The sequence below is a fragment of the Mya arenaria genome, chromosome 6, assembly GCF_026914265.1.
Source record: "Mya arenaria isolate MELC-2E11 chromosome 6, ASM2691426v1".
NCBI lineage: Eukaryota > Metazoa > Mollusca > Bivalvia > Myida > Myidae > Mya > Mya arenaria.
Genome location: NC_069127.1, coordinates 24,195,715 through 24,212,713, shown reverse-complemented (window position 1 = coordinate 24,212,713; position 16,999 = coordinate 24,195,715). Strand labels below are relative to the sequence as shown.

Sequence of the window (16,999 nt, the reverse complement as noted above, 5' to 3'; positions counted from 1 at the left end):
ATTTCTTGCGTTTGCAGTTGACCCTTAGGCTCGAGTGAAATATGTGTTAAATGATTAAACAAAAAATGTAGTATTTGCATTTGAAACCAAAGCAATTTTCGGTGAAACTATTTCCATTATAGCTAGCACACTAAAATTATATTCATGGATCAAATGAAACATACAAAGGCATATGTAGTCCGTTTATTCAATATTAAACTTCATCATTATTCAAGAAAATGAACCATTCACACGGACTTGCATAACTTGAGTACAATACCATACCAGGCTATAGCAAATATTTGTTCACGCTTTCAGTCAAATGCTAAGAGGCAAATTATTTACCATAAACATAACCATGCGAATGGAAATCGTATAAAAACGTTTGTTTTATGATCAACAAATTTCACAAATGACCTCAGATTGGTTCTTTGGCTTAATATCATGTTTTATTACCTCATCGTAAACCTATTTAAATTATTAACAGGCAATTAAAGTTTGTTGTGTGTTAAGTGTCACCTTATTAAATTCAATGATAAATGAATTGCATAATGATTTTATGATAAATGAGATCGATTGTAATGAAATATCGTACATGTTGCGCACTATTAGCACAAAGCATAATATATTATTTCATTTATTAAATAAACTCGTTAGCCGAGCCGTTTCTGCTCAATGTATTACATTCACCAGACGCCTTTCCTTTAGAAATACATAAAATATACAAGGATAACAAAAAAAAACAATAACTCTTATTTTGAAAAAAATAAAATAAAAACGTTTCAATATATATTAGCAGCAATTATTTGAGGGCATCTTGCTTGGATTTTATAAGGCAAATGGTTGTCAATTAACACTTTATTTCACAAAAACCTTTCGCTATACATGTGTATTCCCAATTAACAGATAATACTTAGTAGATAAGTGAAACCCCGACACGACAATTATATACAATAATGCTTATCATATGAGAACACTATATGTCTATATATGATACTATAATGACCGGTTGCTTATCTTTCCTAAACCGAGTTATAGGATTAAAAATGTTTATATCTATTGTATTTTTACTGTTAGCCGTTGTTGTATACATCTCGATTGGATAAAAAAAATAGCCAAGTAATTGACCATTAAAGGGTCCATTTGGTAAATTATCCATGCAGTTGAAACAATCGCGATGTTAGACTGCAAATGCGCTTTCAAAATGAGGCTCTTCAACCTATGTCTGCAGCTGAAGTATCTTCATAGCCTCTTGCACAATGGGGGAGTGTTTGGGCGCGGTCTTCCTGCGCGTGCTCGCGTTCTGTAGACGGACCCTCTCCACGGCGTCCTGCACCTCCCGAGGAATTCCCTCTCCCCCCTTCCTGCGCGCATCCAAATCTGCGCAAAATTGATTTATCCGAAAATTAACATTCCTTTTAGTAACATCCACAGGAGTTCGTAACCTAGGTTTTGGGGTGTCGTTCCAAGCTTCAAGTGGCTCAGAGCGTTCAAGTAAACCACTAGCGCGTAATTTCGGATTCAGTGGTGGTACTTTCTCAATGTTCTTTTCTAGGATTTCAAGAAATGCTCTCGCCTGATCGTCCGAAAACATACATACGGAGTGCCCCCTGGCTCCGTTAAGAACTCCTGAATGTTTCCCTTCACATTCATACATCATAATAATGTTTTGAATCTTTTCACATAGCGGACATTGCGTCGATCTCGCGGCCGTGAGTTCAGATCTTGTTTCCGGGTAGGAGTGTGGCCGCCTGCTTCGGGTTTGACCGCCATTTAGCGGTCTGTTATATGTTAACTGTGAACGTAGATCATCCTCAAATGACGATTTTTCGATAGTCCGAAGGCGCTCGGAAATTTTAGCACTTTTGGCTCTCATGATTTTCTCATTCTGCAAAAGTCGTCTTTTACATAATTCTTGCTCTTTCGTGACTCGGTAATGTACACTATTCAATTTAATCTGTTCGTTTCTGTTCAGTTTGTTTGCCTTATACTCGGCGGGAGTTTTGCAGACGACATCTCGAGTGCCACTGAGTTGCGCCTGTTGCAGAATAGACGGCTCAGTCTCCAATATAACGCGCGTTTCCGGTAGGGAGCGAGTGTCTATGTCGGTTTCCGGAACCGCCTCCTGCAGAAGCCGCGAAAGGGCTGTGCCTAGGACTCCAGAAAGGCTGCTGTGTGCACAACCGCTCATATTTGCATATTTTAAATATATCCAGCGGACAGCTGCAAAACTTGTTAACTCGGGTTCCACCGACAGTAAAACCTTGATGAAATATTTTCTTTGTCAGCTGTTTTTTAACGTTTATAACCGGTTATTGACACAATATTCTCTTTTGAAGACTTGATTGAGTTCTGTATCCATACACTATGTTTCTATTACATACTTTTCGCCTAATCAGTTTACTGTTCACGCATTAAATAACCATGAACCTTCTTTCACATCACATTTGGTTATTAAAATTAATCACACCATAAAACGTATCAAACCCACAATATCCGTTATTCAGATATCTCAGAATATTGTAAAATAGCACTGAATGGTTAAGTCCAATTTCATTTGCATCTTAATTGAAAATCATCTGAAGTGTAGATGCCATGTTTAGCCGTTACTGATTGATATACGTACCGGATAGTTCCAAAGTTCAATAAATTCTCATGGTTTAAAATTGATCTCATTGCACCATACCGATTTGTTTTTCTTCCATTTTCCACATTTTCCCCTATAATCTTTAATACACTATGTGATAACAATTAAGCTGTTTAAGTTAACTCCTGCGTCAGATACGATGCTACGTCAACTACTTCTAATTCAATAATCGTTATTCGTAGCTCATTTATTTAAACCATTTCATCCAACGAGTCACGTTGTGTACTCACTAGTAATCCAAAATATAAACAAGGGATTTGATGATTATCCATCGATCATGGCAATCGCTCTTCGAGTACAGGGGCGGATCCATGATTCGACGTTAGAGGGGGTGTATCTTAGGGGCGTAACATTTTGACTTGTTCCACTCCATCCGAATAGAAATTTATTTGGTTTTAACTGTTGGCAGGTAGGTTTCGGGGGGGGGGGGTACTCCCCGTGCAATTTTTAACTATTCCTGATCCGAAACGGTGCATGATGTGCGTGTTTTATTTCCATTTTTCTTCTATATTGAAATAAAAAGTTAAACTTTTTAGGGAGGGGGTGTTGTGCCGGGTGCCCCCCCCCCCCCCCCTGGGGCCGCTAGTGGAGTATTCCAAATGTTTATCCCAAAAAGCTGCAAGAAACGACCTATATTCTAGAGGAGTGATTTTTAACTATTTAATAGTTTATTGGATCTAAATTTGAAAAGTCATAGTTTAATTTATCAAAATTTGCTTCGAGTACTCCAAAAGCTAAATTTATCAGAAAGAAGACCTAAAATCTAGCGAGTTGGTTTTTTACTACTTAAAGGCGAACAACATAAGTTCACCAAATGCATTTTTGATTTTTAAATGTTTATATTGAATCTTTTCTGACTCATTTGAAGCTTTAATGATCAAAATAAAACAAAAACATATGTAACAGGTACAGATAAAAATATAAGCGATATACATATTATTTTTTTTATTGGGGATTTTCTGGCCGCGTGGTCATTAATTCAAGAATACATGTACTTAATCAAGACTGTGTTTTGGTCAAATGACTTAAACATGATAATGCATTAGAATAATAATTAAAAAAATGCATCAACCTATATTGTGCGCCTTTAATAGTATGTTTGATCATGAAAAATGAATAGTCACAGTCCAATTGTTAGGATTTAGACCTGAATCAACAAAGAGAAAAAAGAAAATATGACAATTAATATGAATAAATGCTCTTAAAAGGATTACAAATGAAAAGTATTGTCAGGACAGTCTCTTTGTATCTTTTTTATATTATTAATAAGATGTAAATTGAAATTCTTTCAAAACGTATTACAATGCTCCTATTACGTTTTCGTATGATGTCCGAATTTAAATTGTAATTGCCGCATTGATACATGCTTAAGCAAATACTTATTTCAAAATATATAATAACTCGTCCTAAATAAACTTGAAAATGCTTATCATTATTCATATAAGCAATTACAAGGCATTTTTATTTTCTATGTAAAGGCAATGAAGGAGATTGGTAAAGAAAACTTCATTAAAAGCTGGAATAGCTCTATAGAATGTTTCATTTTGGTCCAGATATTGAGCAAATACAAGGAAATTTACACTTAAAGCCTACACCAAGGCCATAGATATAATAAAAAAACGTGGTACGTACTTGGTACTTCAACGTCATTACTTGGTTGTATCATTTCAATTCAGTTCAAGGTCTCATTGAGTTAAATGTCAAATTCTCAGACACGGCTTTACTTTGCGTCAAGAAATGCGTATTTTGATATATACAACGTATTAAGATAAAAGTATAAGCTGAATATGATTTAATAGTTTGCTTACTGCATACTGCAAGGCCGATGTATGTGTATTGAATGATTTTAGTACCACATTTAGAATACCAGAACGGAGCTCTTATGCACCAGTCAATTGTAACCACGACCCCCACCCCCCAAGGTCCGGGGAATAGCGGGGACTTTGACTTTCGGTCCAGCCAAGCCCAGGTAAAATCCCCGACCTGCGGGGACGAACTGCTGGTAAAATCCCGACAAAAGCCCCCGCACCCCAGGGACCCTAGGTAAGCCCATTCCCCGCTATTTTTGACGCGAAGACAAAACCACCGCATGCACCCGGCACTCCCACATCGGAACGGTAACAAGTAGAATACCGTCTAAACCGTTCTATAACTACAGTGTTGGTAAATTAAAACGCTCTCAGGTATACCGCATGCTATTTATTAAGCATTTTTCTTGACAGCGTGTTACAAAAAAACTACATCGCCCCAAACCTCGTTAACGCTTACGTTCCTGTGAATAATCTAAATAACTCAGCTTGTGGTTTGTCGTAATTTTTACACAACTCGAGAAGTGGGTGCCGTAACTATTACACAACTCGGGTAGTGTGTCCCGTAACTATTACACAACTCGGCTTGTGGGTGCCGTAACTATTACACAACTCGGGTAGTGAGTCCCGTAACTATTACACAACTCGTGTAGTGGGTGCAATAACTAGTACAAAACTTGGGTAGTGGGTTCCGTAACTAGTACAAAACTTGGGTAGTGGGTTCCGTAACTAATACATAACTCGGGGAGTGGGTTCCGTAACTAGTACACAACTTTGGTAGTGGGTGCCGTAACTATGACACAACTCGAAAAGAGGGTGTCATAACTATTACACAACTCGGCTTGTGGGTGCCGTAACTATGACACAACTCGAGAAGTGGGTGCCGTAACTATGACACAACTCGGGTAGTGGGTGCCGTAACTATGACACAACTCGGCTTGTGCGTGCCGTAACTATTACACAACTCGGCTTGTGGGTGCTCTAACTATGACACAACTCGAGAAGTGGGTGCCGTAACTATGACACAACTCGGGTTGTGGGTAACGTAACTATTACACAACACGGGTAGTTGGTACTATAACTATTACAAAACTCGGGTAGTGGGTAACGTAACTATTACACAACACGGGTAGTGGGTACAATAACTATTACAAAACTCGGCTTGTGGGTGCCGTAACTATTACAAAAATCGGGTAATGGGTGCCGTATTTTTTACACAACTCGGGTAGTGGGTGCCGTAACTATTACACAACTCGGGTAGTGGGTGCCGTAACTATTACAAAACTCGGGTAGTGGGTGCCGTTACTATTACACAACTCGGGTAGTGGTTGCCGTATTTTTTGTACACAAATCGGGTAGTGGGTGCCGTAACTATTACAAAACTCGGGTAGTGTGTGACGTAACTACACAACTCGGGTAGTTGGTGCCGTAACTATTACACAACTCGGATTGTGGATGATGTTACTCTTACACAACTCGGGTAGTGTGTGCAGTCTCTTTTACTAATTTAAACCCTAGTTTTAAACAAGGGCACGTATGCCTTCATTATATTTTAGATAGAGGTATTGGACGTCCTAGCCATATTATATCTTATAACACAACGCCGACAACGATCGCACGAAAGCTACATGACGGTATCTTCGAAAATAAAATTAACTTACATAGAAATAACACATTCAAAAATTTAATTCGAAATGCTTAAATCGATTTTTATTATAAACACCTTTTTTTTCAAATCGACTAAAGTGAAATGTAAAGTCACACAGGTGCTTGTTCCGTTACCGAAATACAAAATCTCGAAACCTCAACATAATTTCCGGCCTATTGTACGTCTGTGTTGGTTTTTCCGTAGTAAAGATGGTACACCATATACGTAAATAAAATGTAACCATTGACAAACCGCTGACCCTTTATTAGAATTTGGTTTTACAAATATTTTGTTTACATGTATCAAATAACCCATCGCCATATCACATACATACTGTAGGCAATACAAGTAACTAGTTTTATTTTTTTATGGACAGCAACTTTTTGGAGTAAAACGCATTATGAAATGAGTATTAACGAAATGTTTTATCACTGAACGAATCGGTTTGCCAACAGCCGTCACGACCGTCGACGAAGTAACATCCGGTGTGTCGCCAACGCCCCAGACTGTTCCATAGTTGTGACAAGATGAAAGATTCATAACAGTATCCAACTATTCTTCTTCGTAGTCGGAAGAGGAACATCCGATATGCCATCGACGACCCGAAACAGCAATGGGGTGCGCTCCATGAACGAGCTGTTTGCAATGAAGAAGAACCAGGCATTTGACACGAAGCTTTCTGAGCGCATGGAGTCCATGAGCCAAGATTTCTACAGCCGCCGTGAGACGCTCAAACAGGATATCCGGGACGTCTACCACGACCTGCAGGACATCCGCCTCTCCACAGGATATTGCCTAGAACCCGTACGTAATATTTAGCATATGCAAGGTAGGGAGAGACACTCTAAGTAATGGCTAAAACATATTGTGTAAAATTAGGAAGGGCGGAGCAGGGGAAGCGAGTGAGCCCTTTGAAAAGTCATTTAGGTTTACACAATGTGTTCTAAGTTAATAACTTCTAACTGATTAGAAAATGATTTTAGGATGACGAGAGCCAAATTATGACGTCATCTGCGTTTAGTAATACAACTAAAATTATCAATAATTAGGCGTGTTACTTATTTGAGACCGAAATGCGAATTCACAGGCAGCAAGTGTATGAAATACAGTCGAACCCCGTTGGCTCGAACTCCCAGGGACCGGCGAATATACGTCTAGCCTTGGAAAATGCTTCGGCTGTCTTAATATATTGGTTAACATTGAAATCTCTGCTGCAGTTTGTGAATAATCGACCACATTTCTTTCAATCGTAAAATTGTATTGTATATATCACCGCACATTTACTTGACTGTATGCATACAAATATTTATTACACATTTAACGCATACATTATATGGTAAAGTGTCTGTTAATGATCCAAAAGATGTTTGGTTCGACCCCCACCATCGGCACGTTTTGTTTTATCTCTAAATAAAATACCAATTATATTGGTTCAGAATAAAGCTTAATAAGAGGAAACTTAACATATGTCTTTCAGGATCGAGCCCCAACCAGAGTCAACTCCGTCGCCAAGATTTATCTGCCGCCCATAGGCCTCAGACTTGTAAAGAAATACGTTGGCGTGGACTTCAAACGAACGTCCATCGCAGAATTGAGCGGCGACAAGCGCCTGGAGATGTTCAGCAGCGCCCTCAACCTCCACCGGCCGTCATTTCCAGAGTACGCGCCACCGCCCGCGTCCCTCAAAGGTATTTTAAAAACTGACGACATTGATAATACGACCGGTGTTAATGAACCTGCCGATAACCAATTTTCATCTCAAGAGGAACATTCATCTAACGAACCTACCGGTAATGCTGAAAACGGGAATGCTTCTGCCGAGGAAAGGTCTACAAACGAAGATAAACCAGTCGAAGCTATGGATAGTGAACTTATGCCAGCGCTGGGTGAAACAGATAAATTGTTATGGCAAAGAAGAAATGTTGAAACGATGGTGCCAATGTTGATACAGAACGATATAGCACTGAATGAACTTACCGACGAATCGCCAGGCAACAAAGATCACGCCCTTATTCAAAGAGACGACACTTTACAAATGGAAACAACTAAACCAGCACAAGATATTCAGCAAGTTGAAAACCAATCAATTAATCCGCCTGAACTCGTCTATGAGTCCGCTGAAAAGGTAAACAACGCTACAACTGGACAGGATGGTACTAGTGATCAAAAGAATGATCCCAACGAACGGGTACATATAGAGACGCGCTACAACCTGACGGAGAGGCGATCCAGCCGCTCGACTTTCCGGGCGCGTAGCTCTGTCCGACTACCCTCACAGGGAACCTTCCTGTCAGAACACAACATGGAGGTCATCGGTCTGAAGTCGCCAAACGATAAGAAAAAGATCAAGCGCGCGAAGTTTTCTCGCGAGCATGATAAGATTGGGAATTTTTATATCGATTATGGGGACGGCGTGCTGCACGATAACTCGGAAATACCGAGAATAAAAGATTGCTCGCGTCCATGGTGTAATCCACACTGCAAGACATGCAAGAAACGCTCGATCGGTGGGCCGTGCTTTGTCCTTATACCCGTGGATGAAAATACCCGAAGGTCCAAACTCCCAGCTGACAAAAGGCGTCTGTCCATGTTTCCTGTTTACAAGGCGGCGGTGAACACGACCAAGCTAACACAAGAGGAGCAAGATGTGATGAAAAGAATGGATATTGACAATGATGAAGTATGTCAACAAGATAAAGACACCCATAACAAAGAAACCCCTAGAGAAAGCGAATCAAAAGACAACGAGAATCGAAAAGCGACTGAGAATGAAGATTGTTTTCATAAAGACACGGAAGTAAAACATGTGGATGAGCACAACAGCATAGATGAACTACCAGATGCTGAAGAAGAGACATTTAGCTCGGAGATACGGAAATTGATAATGCAGAACAAAGCAAAGAAACAAAAGCAGGGCTACAGTCGGAAACGCATCGAAGAGCTGTCCCAGCCACGAGGAGGGCCGCCAGCGGAAGTGAGATTCTCCAAGATGTCCCTGAGGAAAAAGCAAGACCAGATGAAAGAATTCGAGCGCGTGAAGGAGCTGTCGAAACGCGAACAAGAGAACCTAACATACATTCAAGGTAAAATATCGGTGTTTTGCGCTCTGCTTAATGAGCACGAGCTGACCGGAAAACCGACCAACATTCGGGATCTTCCTGTCCTTGGTCGCCATGGCAACCGGAAGAAATCAGGGTCAGGAACCAAAAGAAGCAAAAACTCGAAATCACGGAAGAATGTCGTGTTTAGTCCCGTGGTACCACCCTGCGAGCGGTCGATATTACAAAATTCCAACTGATGTTAAAGTCGATAGAATGCATGTACATATATCTCATCTGTTTGAATGATTTCCGTATGTTTACACATGATAACGCTGAAAAAGCGAAAGGTGGTAAACATGGTGGTATTATGTAACACCTTGTAAAGTGATTGATATATCTTCTCTCTAGATTTGAATAAAATATAGCAAACGATGAAGTTATTTTTTTTAATTGTTCCTAATGGTATTACTGTTAATAGTATCATGAATTATCATGTAAGAACAAATGCATACATCAAACATTACCCTTGTCAAGTAAAATGGAAGTAACGGTCAATGAATTAACGTTTTAAAACGTATGTCCAAGTTGTGTTTTTGTTTTATCACGACAACGCCGCCGCCAACGGCAATGACTGACACCATGGCTATAACAATATTCAACAGTTCTTTGACAGAAAGACAGGCGCTTTCGTTCAGAAAAAAAATGTTATTCCTAAAAGTGACTCACGTATTTTAAATCAATACATTTTTATTACTGTGTATTTAACAGCTGAAAGCGCAAAAAAATACAGTGATCAGCTATCGTCTCATAAGGTAGAAAAATACGGTGTTTTCTGCACGTTTTTTTTCAAATTAAATTCGGTAACCAGCATAAGAACCATTGTTTTCTATATTTATTCGTCTTTTATTGTGTTACATCTTATTTTGGGGGCTAGAGTGCATCGTTAATCAAGTGGCGACCACCGCCGGGGCAACCGAATCCGAATTCCGGCGCCCCATCCCGACCTTCCATGGCTTAGGCTGGGACCAATTACAAAGAGTCATTTAATCCTACTCCCGGGCTTCGGCATTTCACTGAGCACGCATGTACCTGACCAGAGCAGTTGAAAATCGTATATACTTGACGTGAAATTCCATTAAAGCTGCACTCTCACAGATTGACAGTTTTGACCTTTCTTATTTTTAGTTATCTCAGAATCAGCTAATTTTGCCATCAGTGCCTTCAATTGAGTCATGAAAGATAACTCACAATAAAACATATCTCAATTGTTTGGTAAAGTGCCATAATTTTCATTTGTTTTAAAGCGTTAGCTCGGAATAGGGTTTGTTAATGGTCCCAAGACGGTTAGTAACGCTTCAATTTAGCCATAAAACATCAATTTTAGATAATTTCTATAATAAAACTGAGTAAACTGCGCAGCAGGATACTCAGATTGGAGATCTGATAAGAGGGATCAAGCGGCAGGTAGATCAAGATCAATAAACAGAGGTTGTGTACTATACAAAGTTTGAGGGGGAGGGGGGGGGGGCACTTAAAGAAGGCTTAAACTAGGCCTTTAATATGAAAACTGCGATCTGAACTTTTGTCAGAAGTCTTATATCACTGGTTTCAAGACATTGACACGAATATATACAAAAGGTTGTCAAATAAAATCCACCTGTGGATAATGCAGCTTTAAATAGAAAATCACGAGCATATTTTAAATTTGTCTGAAATACGAACTTCCGGCAAATAAATGTATACACCACTTCATTTTTTTTTTTAATATATTAAGTTAGTAAGGACATCGATGTTTTGTTTTTTTTAAAATATCTCATTACTGTAGTAAATTGGGTAGCGAAAAATGCATGTATCTTCCAGCCTCATCTGAGGACAATATAGATTTTTAAAGATTCATAAATCTAATAAGTCATATTCAGCTGAACTCTTCCGAAAAAACCCGACAAGCCACGTGAAGATGATGCATCATGAACCAATTAAAGCTAGACTAATCAATTTCATACAAATATAGTATTAAATGATTTTGTTTACTAGCCTAACGTATAATTAAAGGAAGAAACAGCTATCGATAATTAATCTAATAATTGAAAATTCATTAAATTTAACCAATAATTGAAGTGTCATTGTCTTATCGATCGCCGGCTAATAAACTCTGTCGCGCCAGACATATTACGTAATGACGTCTGCACGCGACAATTGTCTGGTACTCTTCGGTGATGGAGGTCAGAAATTAGTATCAATTATATCAAGATGATTTTCATTGGATGATGAAATGTAGGTTAACCAATCAAATGGTATGTGACAAGAGCAGACAGACGGTCTACAACAACAAATATGTCGCCGACTATATTTTTCTGAAAGGTCTTGACAGATCCTGCATGTTTAGTTTTCGACCTTCATTTCAAGTTACAAGTAGCAGGATGGTGCTGTTTTCGCTCACATTCGTTAGACAGTAAGTGAAATGAAACGTTTTATTCGTGAATAACTAAATATGTTGTAAGTTGGTCATGTGCTGATCAGAAATTTTCCGAACCGAACATCGGGAATATAATCGTGACTCTATTATAGACTTAATAGTAGTTGAGAGTTACAACCGACTGACGATTATTGCCAGGATGAATAATTAAATTCAGTTTCAGACAGCAACAACAAGCGTTTATTTTATTTTTCTGAATACACCAACTTTTTTTATTCATATCAAATTGGTCACATGTGTAGTGTGCGTAGGTTAGAACCAGCCGCCCGGTTAGCTCATTTGGTTAGAGTGCCATGCTAGTATTCCGGTGGTCGTGGGTTCAAGCCCCAGATCGGGCGCACTTTTCCTCCCAGGTTTACTTTATTGTTGGCAGTGGTAAATGGCAGGAGTGCCTCCTTCGGCCTAAAAGATTAATGGGGGGAGGAGTGTAGTGTGTGTGGGTTAGAACCAGCCGCCCGATAAGCTCAGTTGGTTAGAGTGCTGTGCTAGTATTCGAGCCCACTTTTCCTCCCAGGCTTACTTTATGAGTTGATACACAAATGAATCCGGCTGAATACGAAACAAGGATGTCAGTCTGATAGTTGCCAGTTATCCTAAACTTGGTAATTTGCAATTCTAGATAATATTTCTGATTTTTTAACATCTAGACAAACTTTCTTGGCGTGGCAACAAGTGGTTCGCTGGTATAAGGATTGTAACCTGGCTTACAGCTGCAGAGGAAATCGTAAATGAATGTGTATCTATGAAATGGCTTAGTGTGATTGTTTAAAATAACAGTTTTTTAAATGTACACAGTCATGTGGATGATTATTGCAACTCTGTCTCAATAAATGTTAATAACCAAGATTTGTATCTGCTATTTTTTCAGTGGGGAAACGCTGTATAATAGGAAAAGCATTATCCAGGGTAAGTATCATTGTTCATACACATTTTTGTACAAAACAGCTGAGTCATGACTAAAGGGATTCTGGAAGTCCGAGACTGTTGGCCAGACTCTTAGATTTTTCAAAATTAACACTATGTCAGACTTCTAGTATAGTTCATGCAAAATATACACTAACAATTGTCAATGGATGCTGTTCTGGATATGTTAGTATTCTTGTAAGTTGTTGGAATCATCATTCAAACTAAACAGACTTAAAAATAAAAAGATAACTTTAAGAAGTAATACTTCTAATTTCTCTTTGATATCGACAAAATGCTGGACTCCTTGATTTTAAATCAGACTCGTAACATTTGAGAGTCTGACAAACTCCTACGCAAAAGCAGTAAATATCTCACACTGTATATTGCAACATACATGAACATATCCAACTGGCAACACATGCATGTATTGTACGGTATTTTATTGTTTCCAGGTCAAATGGACGTGCCTCTCTCAAGCGTGGGTGAGCAGCAAGCCGGATTGGTGGCTGCGAGACTCCAACGTGAGAGATTCACACACATTTTCTCCAGTGACCTCTCACGTGCCAGTGATACTGCAAAGATCATCGCCCAGGCTAACAAAGTCTGTCTCAGTGATATCATCTTGGATAAAAGACTCAGGGAAAGGGTATGACAATATGTTATATACTGTTAACTGTCAATATTAGAATTGTTAATCTCGTCAAAATACCAATAAAGTCGAAACCTGTTGGCTCAATATTTCTTGATTTCCTCAGTGCCTCGCCTTTAATGTAAAGGTCTGATTTCTTTACTCTAATTAAGCATTCACACTTGGCTCGATATTCATGAGACTCAAAGTACCTTTGCCGGTCCCTTTTAGCATCAAGCAAACAGATTTGGACTTTATATCAAATGAAAAGATGTTTGATTTGTTAGTTGTTGTGTAAAAACTTAAGCTTTTGACCATCCTAACATTGAGAATAGCACACAAAACTTAATACACAATTTACTGAAACCAGTATGCATACGATGCTACTTTATAGCATGTTTCACACACACACAGCTCATATAGAATCTTATCACTTGAATGACTTTCAGAAATTTGGTGAGTTGGAGGGAAAGCAATCCAAGGAGCTGATGCACATGGTGAAGAAGGCTAAGAAGAAATACCTAGACTACACACCACCAGGGGCCGAGTCTTGCTTACAGGTAGTCTGAATTGTATTTTATTCGACAGACTATATATCCGAGATCCTATATATGATCTAAATGGTTTTAACAGGCATTTTGTCATAGACTAAGGGATTTAGTCATGGAGTGCTGCAACCCTGTCCTTTTTGGAAGCACCCTTCTGCCTTCATGGAAGCCAGAATATGCACCCTTCATAGAATAAACTTATTAAGTCTTATACTATGATTATAAATTTTACATACAAACTTTACATGTTAAGCAGATAAACGTAAACAAACTTTACATGTAACACAGTATAAATGTAATATTACTCCAATTAAACACAATTCCCAACATTTCTGTCAAATTCATTCACTTATCAATATATAAATGTATGCGAATATTTTTCAGTTACGAGAGCGGGCGAAGTCGTTTTTCGCAGATCTATGCAAACTTTGCTCCAACTTCCTTGATGAAGAGGAAGCACACACCCCTGCCAAGATCAAGCGTCGTCATGGCGGCAGTCTTGGTCGTCACAGTCGCCAGAGTAACAAGCGTCTACAGCTCAGTGGCCGAAGTCAGTCATTCTGTAGTAGCGGCAATCCTCAGCACATTATCTCTGAGATGACACTTATGTCCGATGAAGAGGATTGCAATGAAAACAGTATTTACGAGAAAGATGACATGTGTCAGACCAACAGCTATATAACTATGCAAGATAATGACAATTTCGGAAACAACGGGAAGGTTCTTCCTGACTATCAGTACAGGGATGGGGTTCAAAGTAGCTCTGATGATTCCAGTATGAGTGGAGATCTCAGACATAAAGGCAGCCTACAGTCAGAGGCTGATACTTGTTCCGAAACCAGCTCTGACAGGTCACCGTCTTCCCAGGATATGAATGGCAGCGAGTCTGACAGCACTCTGTCAGAATTTGTGTGCCACAAAGTGCCGTTGAGTTTCGGTAGTGAAATACAGACTAGTCCCCATTCCCCACATTTTACACACCCATCACCCTGTCCCACAGCAAAGAGGCCTGCTGAAGAACTTGAAAGAAATTCACAGTCGTATGAGTGCCCGAACGTGTCATTGACAAACTCCTCTAGCGCACACCAGTTTTCAAGCATTTCTAGCATCAGTTCAGGGCGAAACAGTAGTTTCGATGATTTGGAAGGCCTGCCACTAACTGTCGCAGATATTCTTATAGTGAGTCATGGAGGCTTTATCAAGGAATGCTTACGCTATTTTGTGGATTCGCTGGACTGTAAAATACCAGGTGTGAAAGGTCATGCCCTGAAAGTTTGCCCTAATTGTAGTGTCTCAAAGTTTAATATTACTATAGACGAGTCTACCGGACACCCTTCAGTGACTTGCATCCTCATACATGACAAAGATCATTTGATTGACCTGAACTTGCCACCCGCAAAAGGAACATACTGAGACTTACAGGCACTAAATTACAGTGTTTACAATATTATATATACCTGGTATTCATGTTTTTGAAGTAACATGGTATTATATGATATAGACAGTCACACGATCGAGCCTTATAATATTTGTTCATATTCCAACAAAGATTGTTTTTGGGGGCTTGGTCTGCCATGGAAATTGTGTACATACGCAATGCCTCTTGTTATTTGGTTTTAAAGTGCTGACTGCTTGAAATTAGCTTTGCTATGCACATTGTTTTGTGATGTAAGTGCTTATTCAATGTACATTTTGAGATTTTAAAGGGGAAAATAGTATATAGCATAATTATATATTTTGTTACAAAAATTGTCTGACAAAATAAACATGAGAAAGTCATTCATAAAGTGACTATTCATCTTATAACAAATCATCAAAAATATATATATGACAAAATGTTTATGGCAGCTGTTCATGTTTTTTGATAGATTTTCATTTTTTTTAACTGTCATTTTAGTGCAGTATTAAAAATGAATTCTCTCATTTTTTTATTTAAATGATATTCATTTTATTTCATTCTCAAATATTGTTATAAATATTTATATAATTTGTTTATATAAACATTAGCATAAGAACAAGATATTAAACAATCAAAGATCAAGTAATGATATTATTACCAGTATGTTTTTAATTAAAATTATCTATATATCGAAATACTTGCATTAGGGGAATTTTCTCCTAAAATTTTGAAAAATTCTTAAGCTGGCATCGCATTTTCAATTATGTTATTAGTAATTTATATTAAATAAGTAAATATTTACTTTTTTTATAATTATTATATGATGGTGCTTTGTTTATAATGGCTTTTTTAATACTAAGGGGGGGGAGCTCAGAAAGTGACTAGAATTCCATTGCGATATTTATGATAAATGAATGTGTTCGAATGGACAGAAAAATATTTGTACTGAATTTGATGTTCTGATGATTTATATCAAGATGCTGAAATATTAATCTAAATAGTGTCATTTCCTTTTTCTTGTTGATATCACTAGATCATGATAATCTTAATAATAAAAAATGAAATGCAGACTTGTGTATTTTAAGGTTGACTATTCGAAGAATAAGTAGGTTTTACTACTTGTTTCAGCTTCGGCATCCAGTAAAATTTTAGGGTAACTTGGCATTTTCACTTATAAATCCAATACCCTTCATTCAATTTAATTACTGCTTCACACAGTTGTTCAGGCCCATCACACAATGAGTTTTCATAACTCCATATAATCCTTAATACAAATTATGGCCCCTGATTGACTCAGGAACTTGGGTAAAAATTTAAGGGCACATTGTGTCAGATGAAAGTTTTAGGGCAAGTTGGGATTTTCACTAATCACTTCTATACCCTTTATTCCTTTATTGCCTTAATACTTCAAACATCACACTATTAGGCTGCGTAACTCCATATTATCCTAAGTACAAATTATGGCCCTTGATCTACTTAAAAGGATGTTTTTGGACAACAATGGGTTTAATACTGTTCATTCAATGGCCTTCATACTTAACACAGTAGCCATCACACAAATCAGACAACATAGCTCCATATTAACCCAACTTCATATTATGGCCCTCGATTGTTTTTTTATATTAATTATGCCACCCTTCGAAGAAGAGGGATATATTGCTTTGCACAAAGGTCACAGTGACCTTAAATGGTAAATCCTTCTTTAAATGGTAGAAGGATTTTAAAGTTTGTCCCAGTGATAACTCGACAATGCCTAGACCTATCGTCATCAAACTTGACATGGAGGCTGGGCCTAACCAGTAAATGACCCCTATTGAATTGGGTCAAAGGTCAAGGTCACAGTGACCTTTAATGATAAATGGTTGTCAGAGTGATAACTCGACAAATCCTGCACCCATGGTCCTCAAACTTGATTTGGA

At 38.3% G+C, this 16,999-nt stretch overlaps 2 protein-coding genes across 2 annotated transcripts; one reads left to right on the top strand and one right to left on the bottom strand.

Annotated features, from left to right (window-relative positions):
- Nucleotides 1-916: 916 nt before the first annotated feature.
- Nucleotides 917-2,756, bottom strand: LOC128239438 (uncharacterized). The gene has a single exon (XM_052956069.1). The coding sequence runs from the start codon at nt 2,168-2,170 to the stop codon at nt 1,199-1,201; it is 972 nt and encodes a 323-aa protein (XP_052812029.1). The 5' UTR covers nt 2,171-2,756; the 3' UTR covers nt 917-1,198.
- An 8,626-nt stretch (nt 2,757-11,382) lies between these two features.
- LOC128236610 (uncharacterized) lies at nt 11,383-16,148 on the top strand. Its single transcript, XM_052951588.1, has 5 exons — nt 11,383-11,575; nt 12,468-12,505; nt 12,958-13,151; nt 13,583-13,693; nt 14,066-16,148. The coding sequence occupies exons 1-5, from the start codon at nt 11,388-11,390 to the stop codon at nt 15,092-15,094; spliced, it is 1,560 nt and encodes a 519-aa protein (XP_052807548.1). The 5' UTR covers nt 11,383-11,387; the 3' UTR covers nt 15,095-16,148.
- The last annotated feature ends 851 nt before the right edge of the window (nt 16,149-16,999 follow it).

Coding starts and splice junctions, on each gene's coding strand:
- LOC128239438 (XM_052956069.1), bottom strand. CDS start 2,170: ATGAGCGGTTGTGCACACAGCAGCCTTTCTGGAGTCCTAGGCACAGCC.
- LOC128236610 (XM_052951588.1), top strand. CDS start 11,388: ATGATGAAATGTAGGTTAACCAATCAAATGGTATGTGACAAGAGCAGA. Junction 11,576..12,467: donor TCGCTCACATTCGTTAGACA/GTAAGTGAAATG, acceptor CTATTTTTTCAG/TGGGGAAACGCTGTATAATA. Junction 13,694..14,065: donor GGGCCGAGTCTTGCTTACAG/GTAGTCTGAATT, acceptor AATATTTTTCAG/TTACGAGAGCGGGCGAAGTC.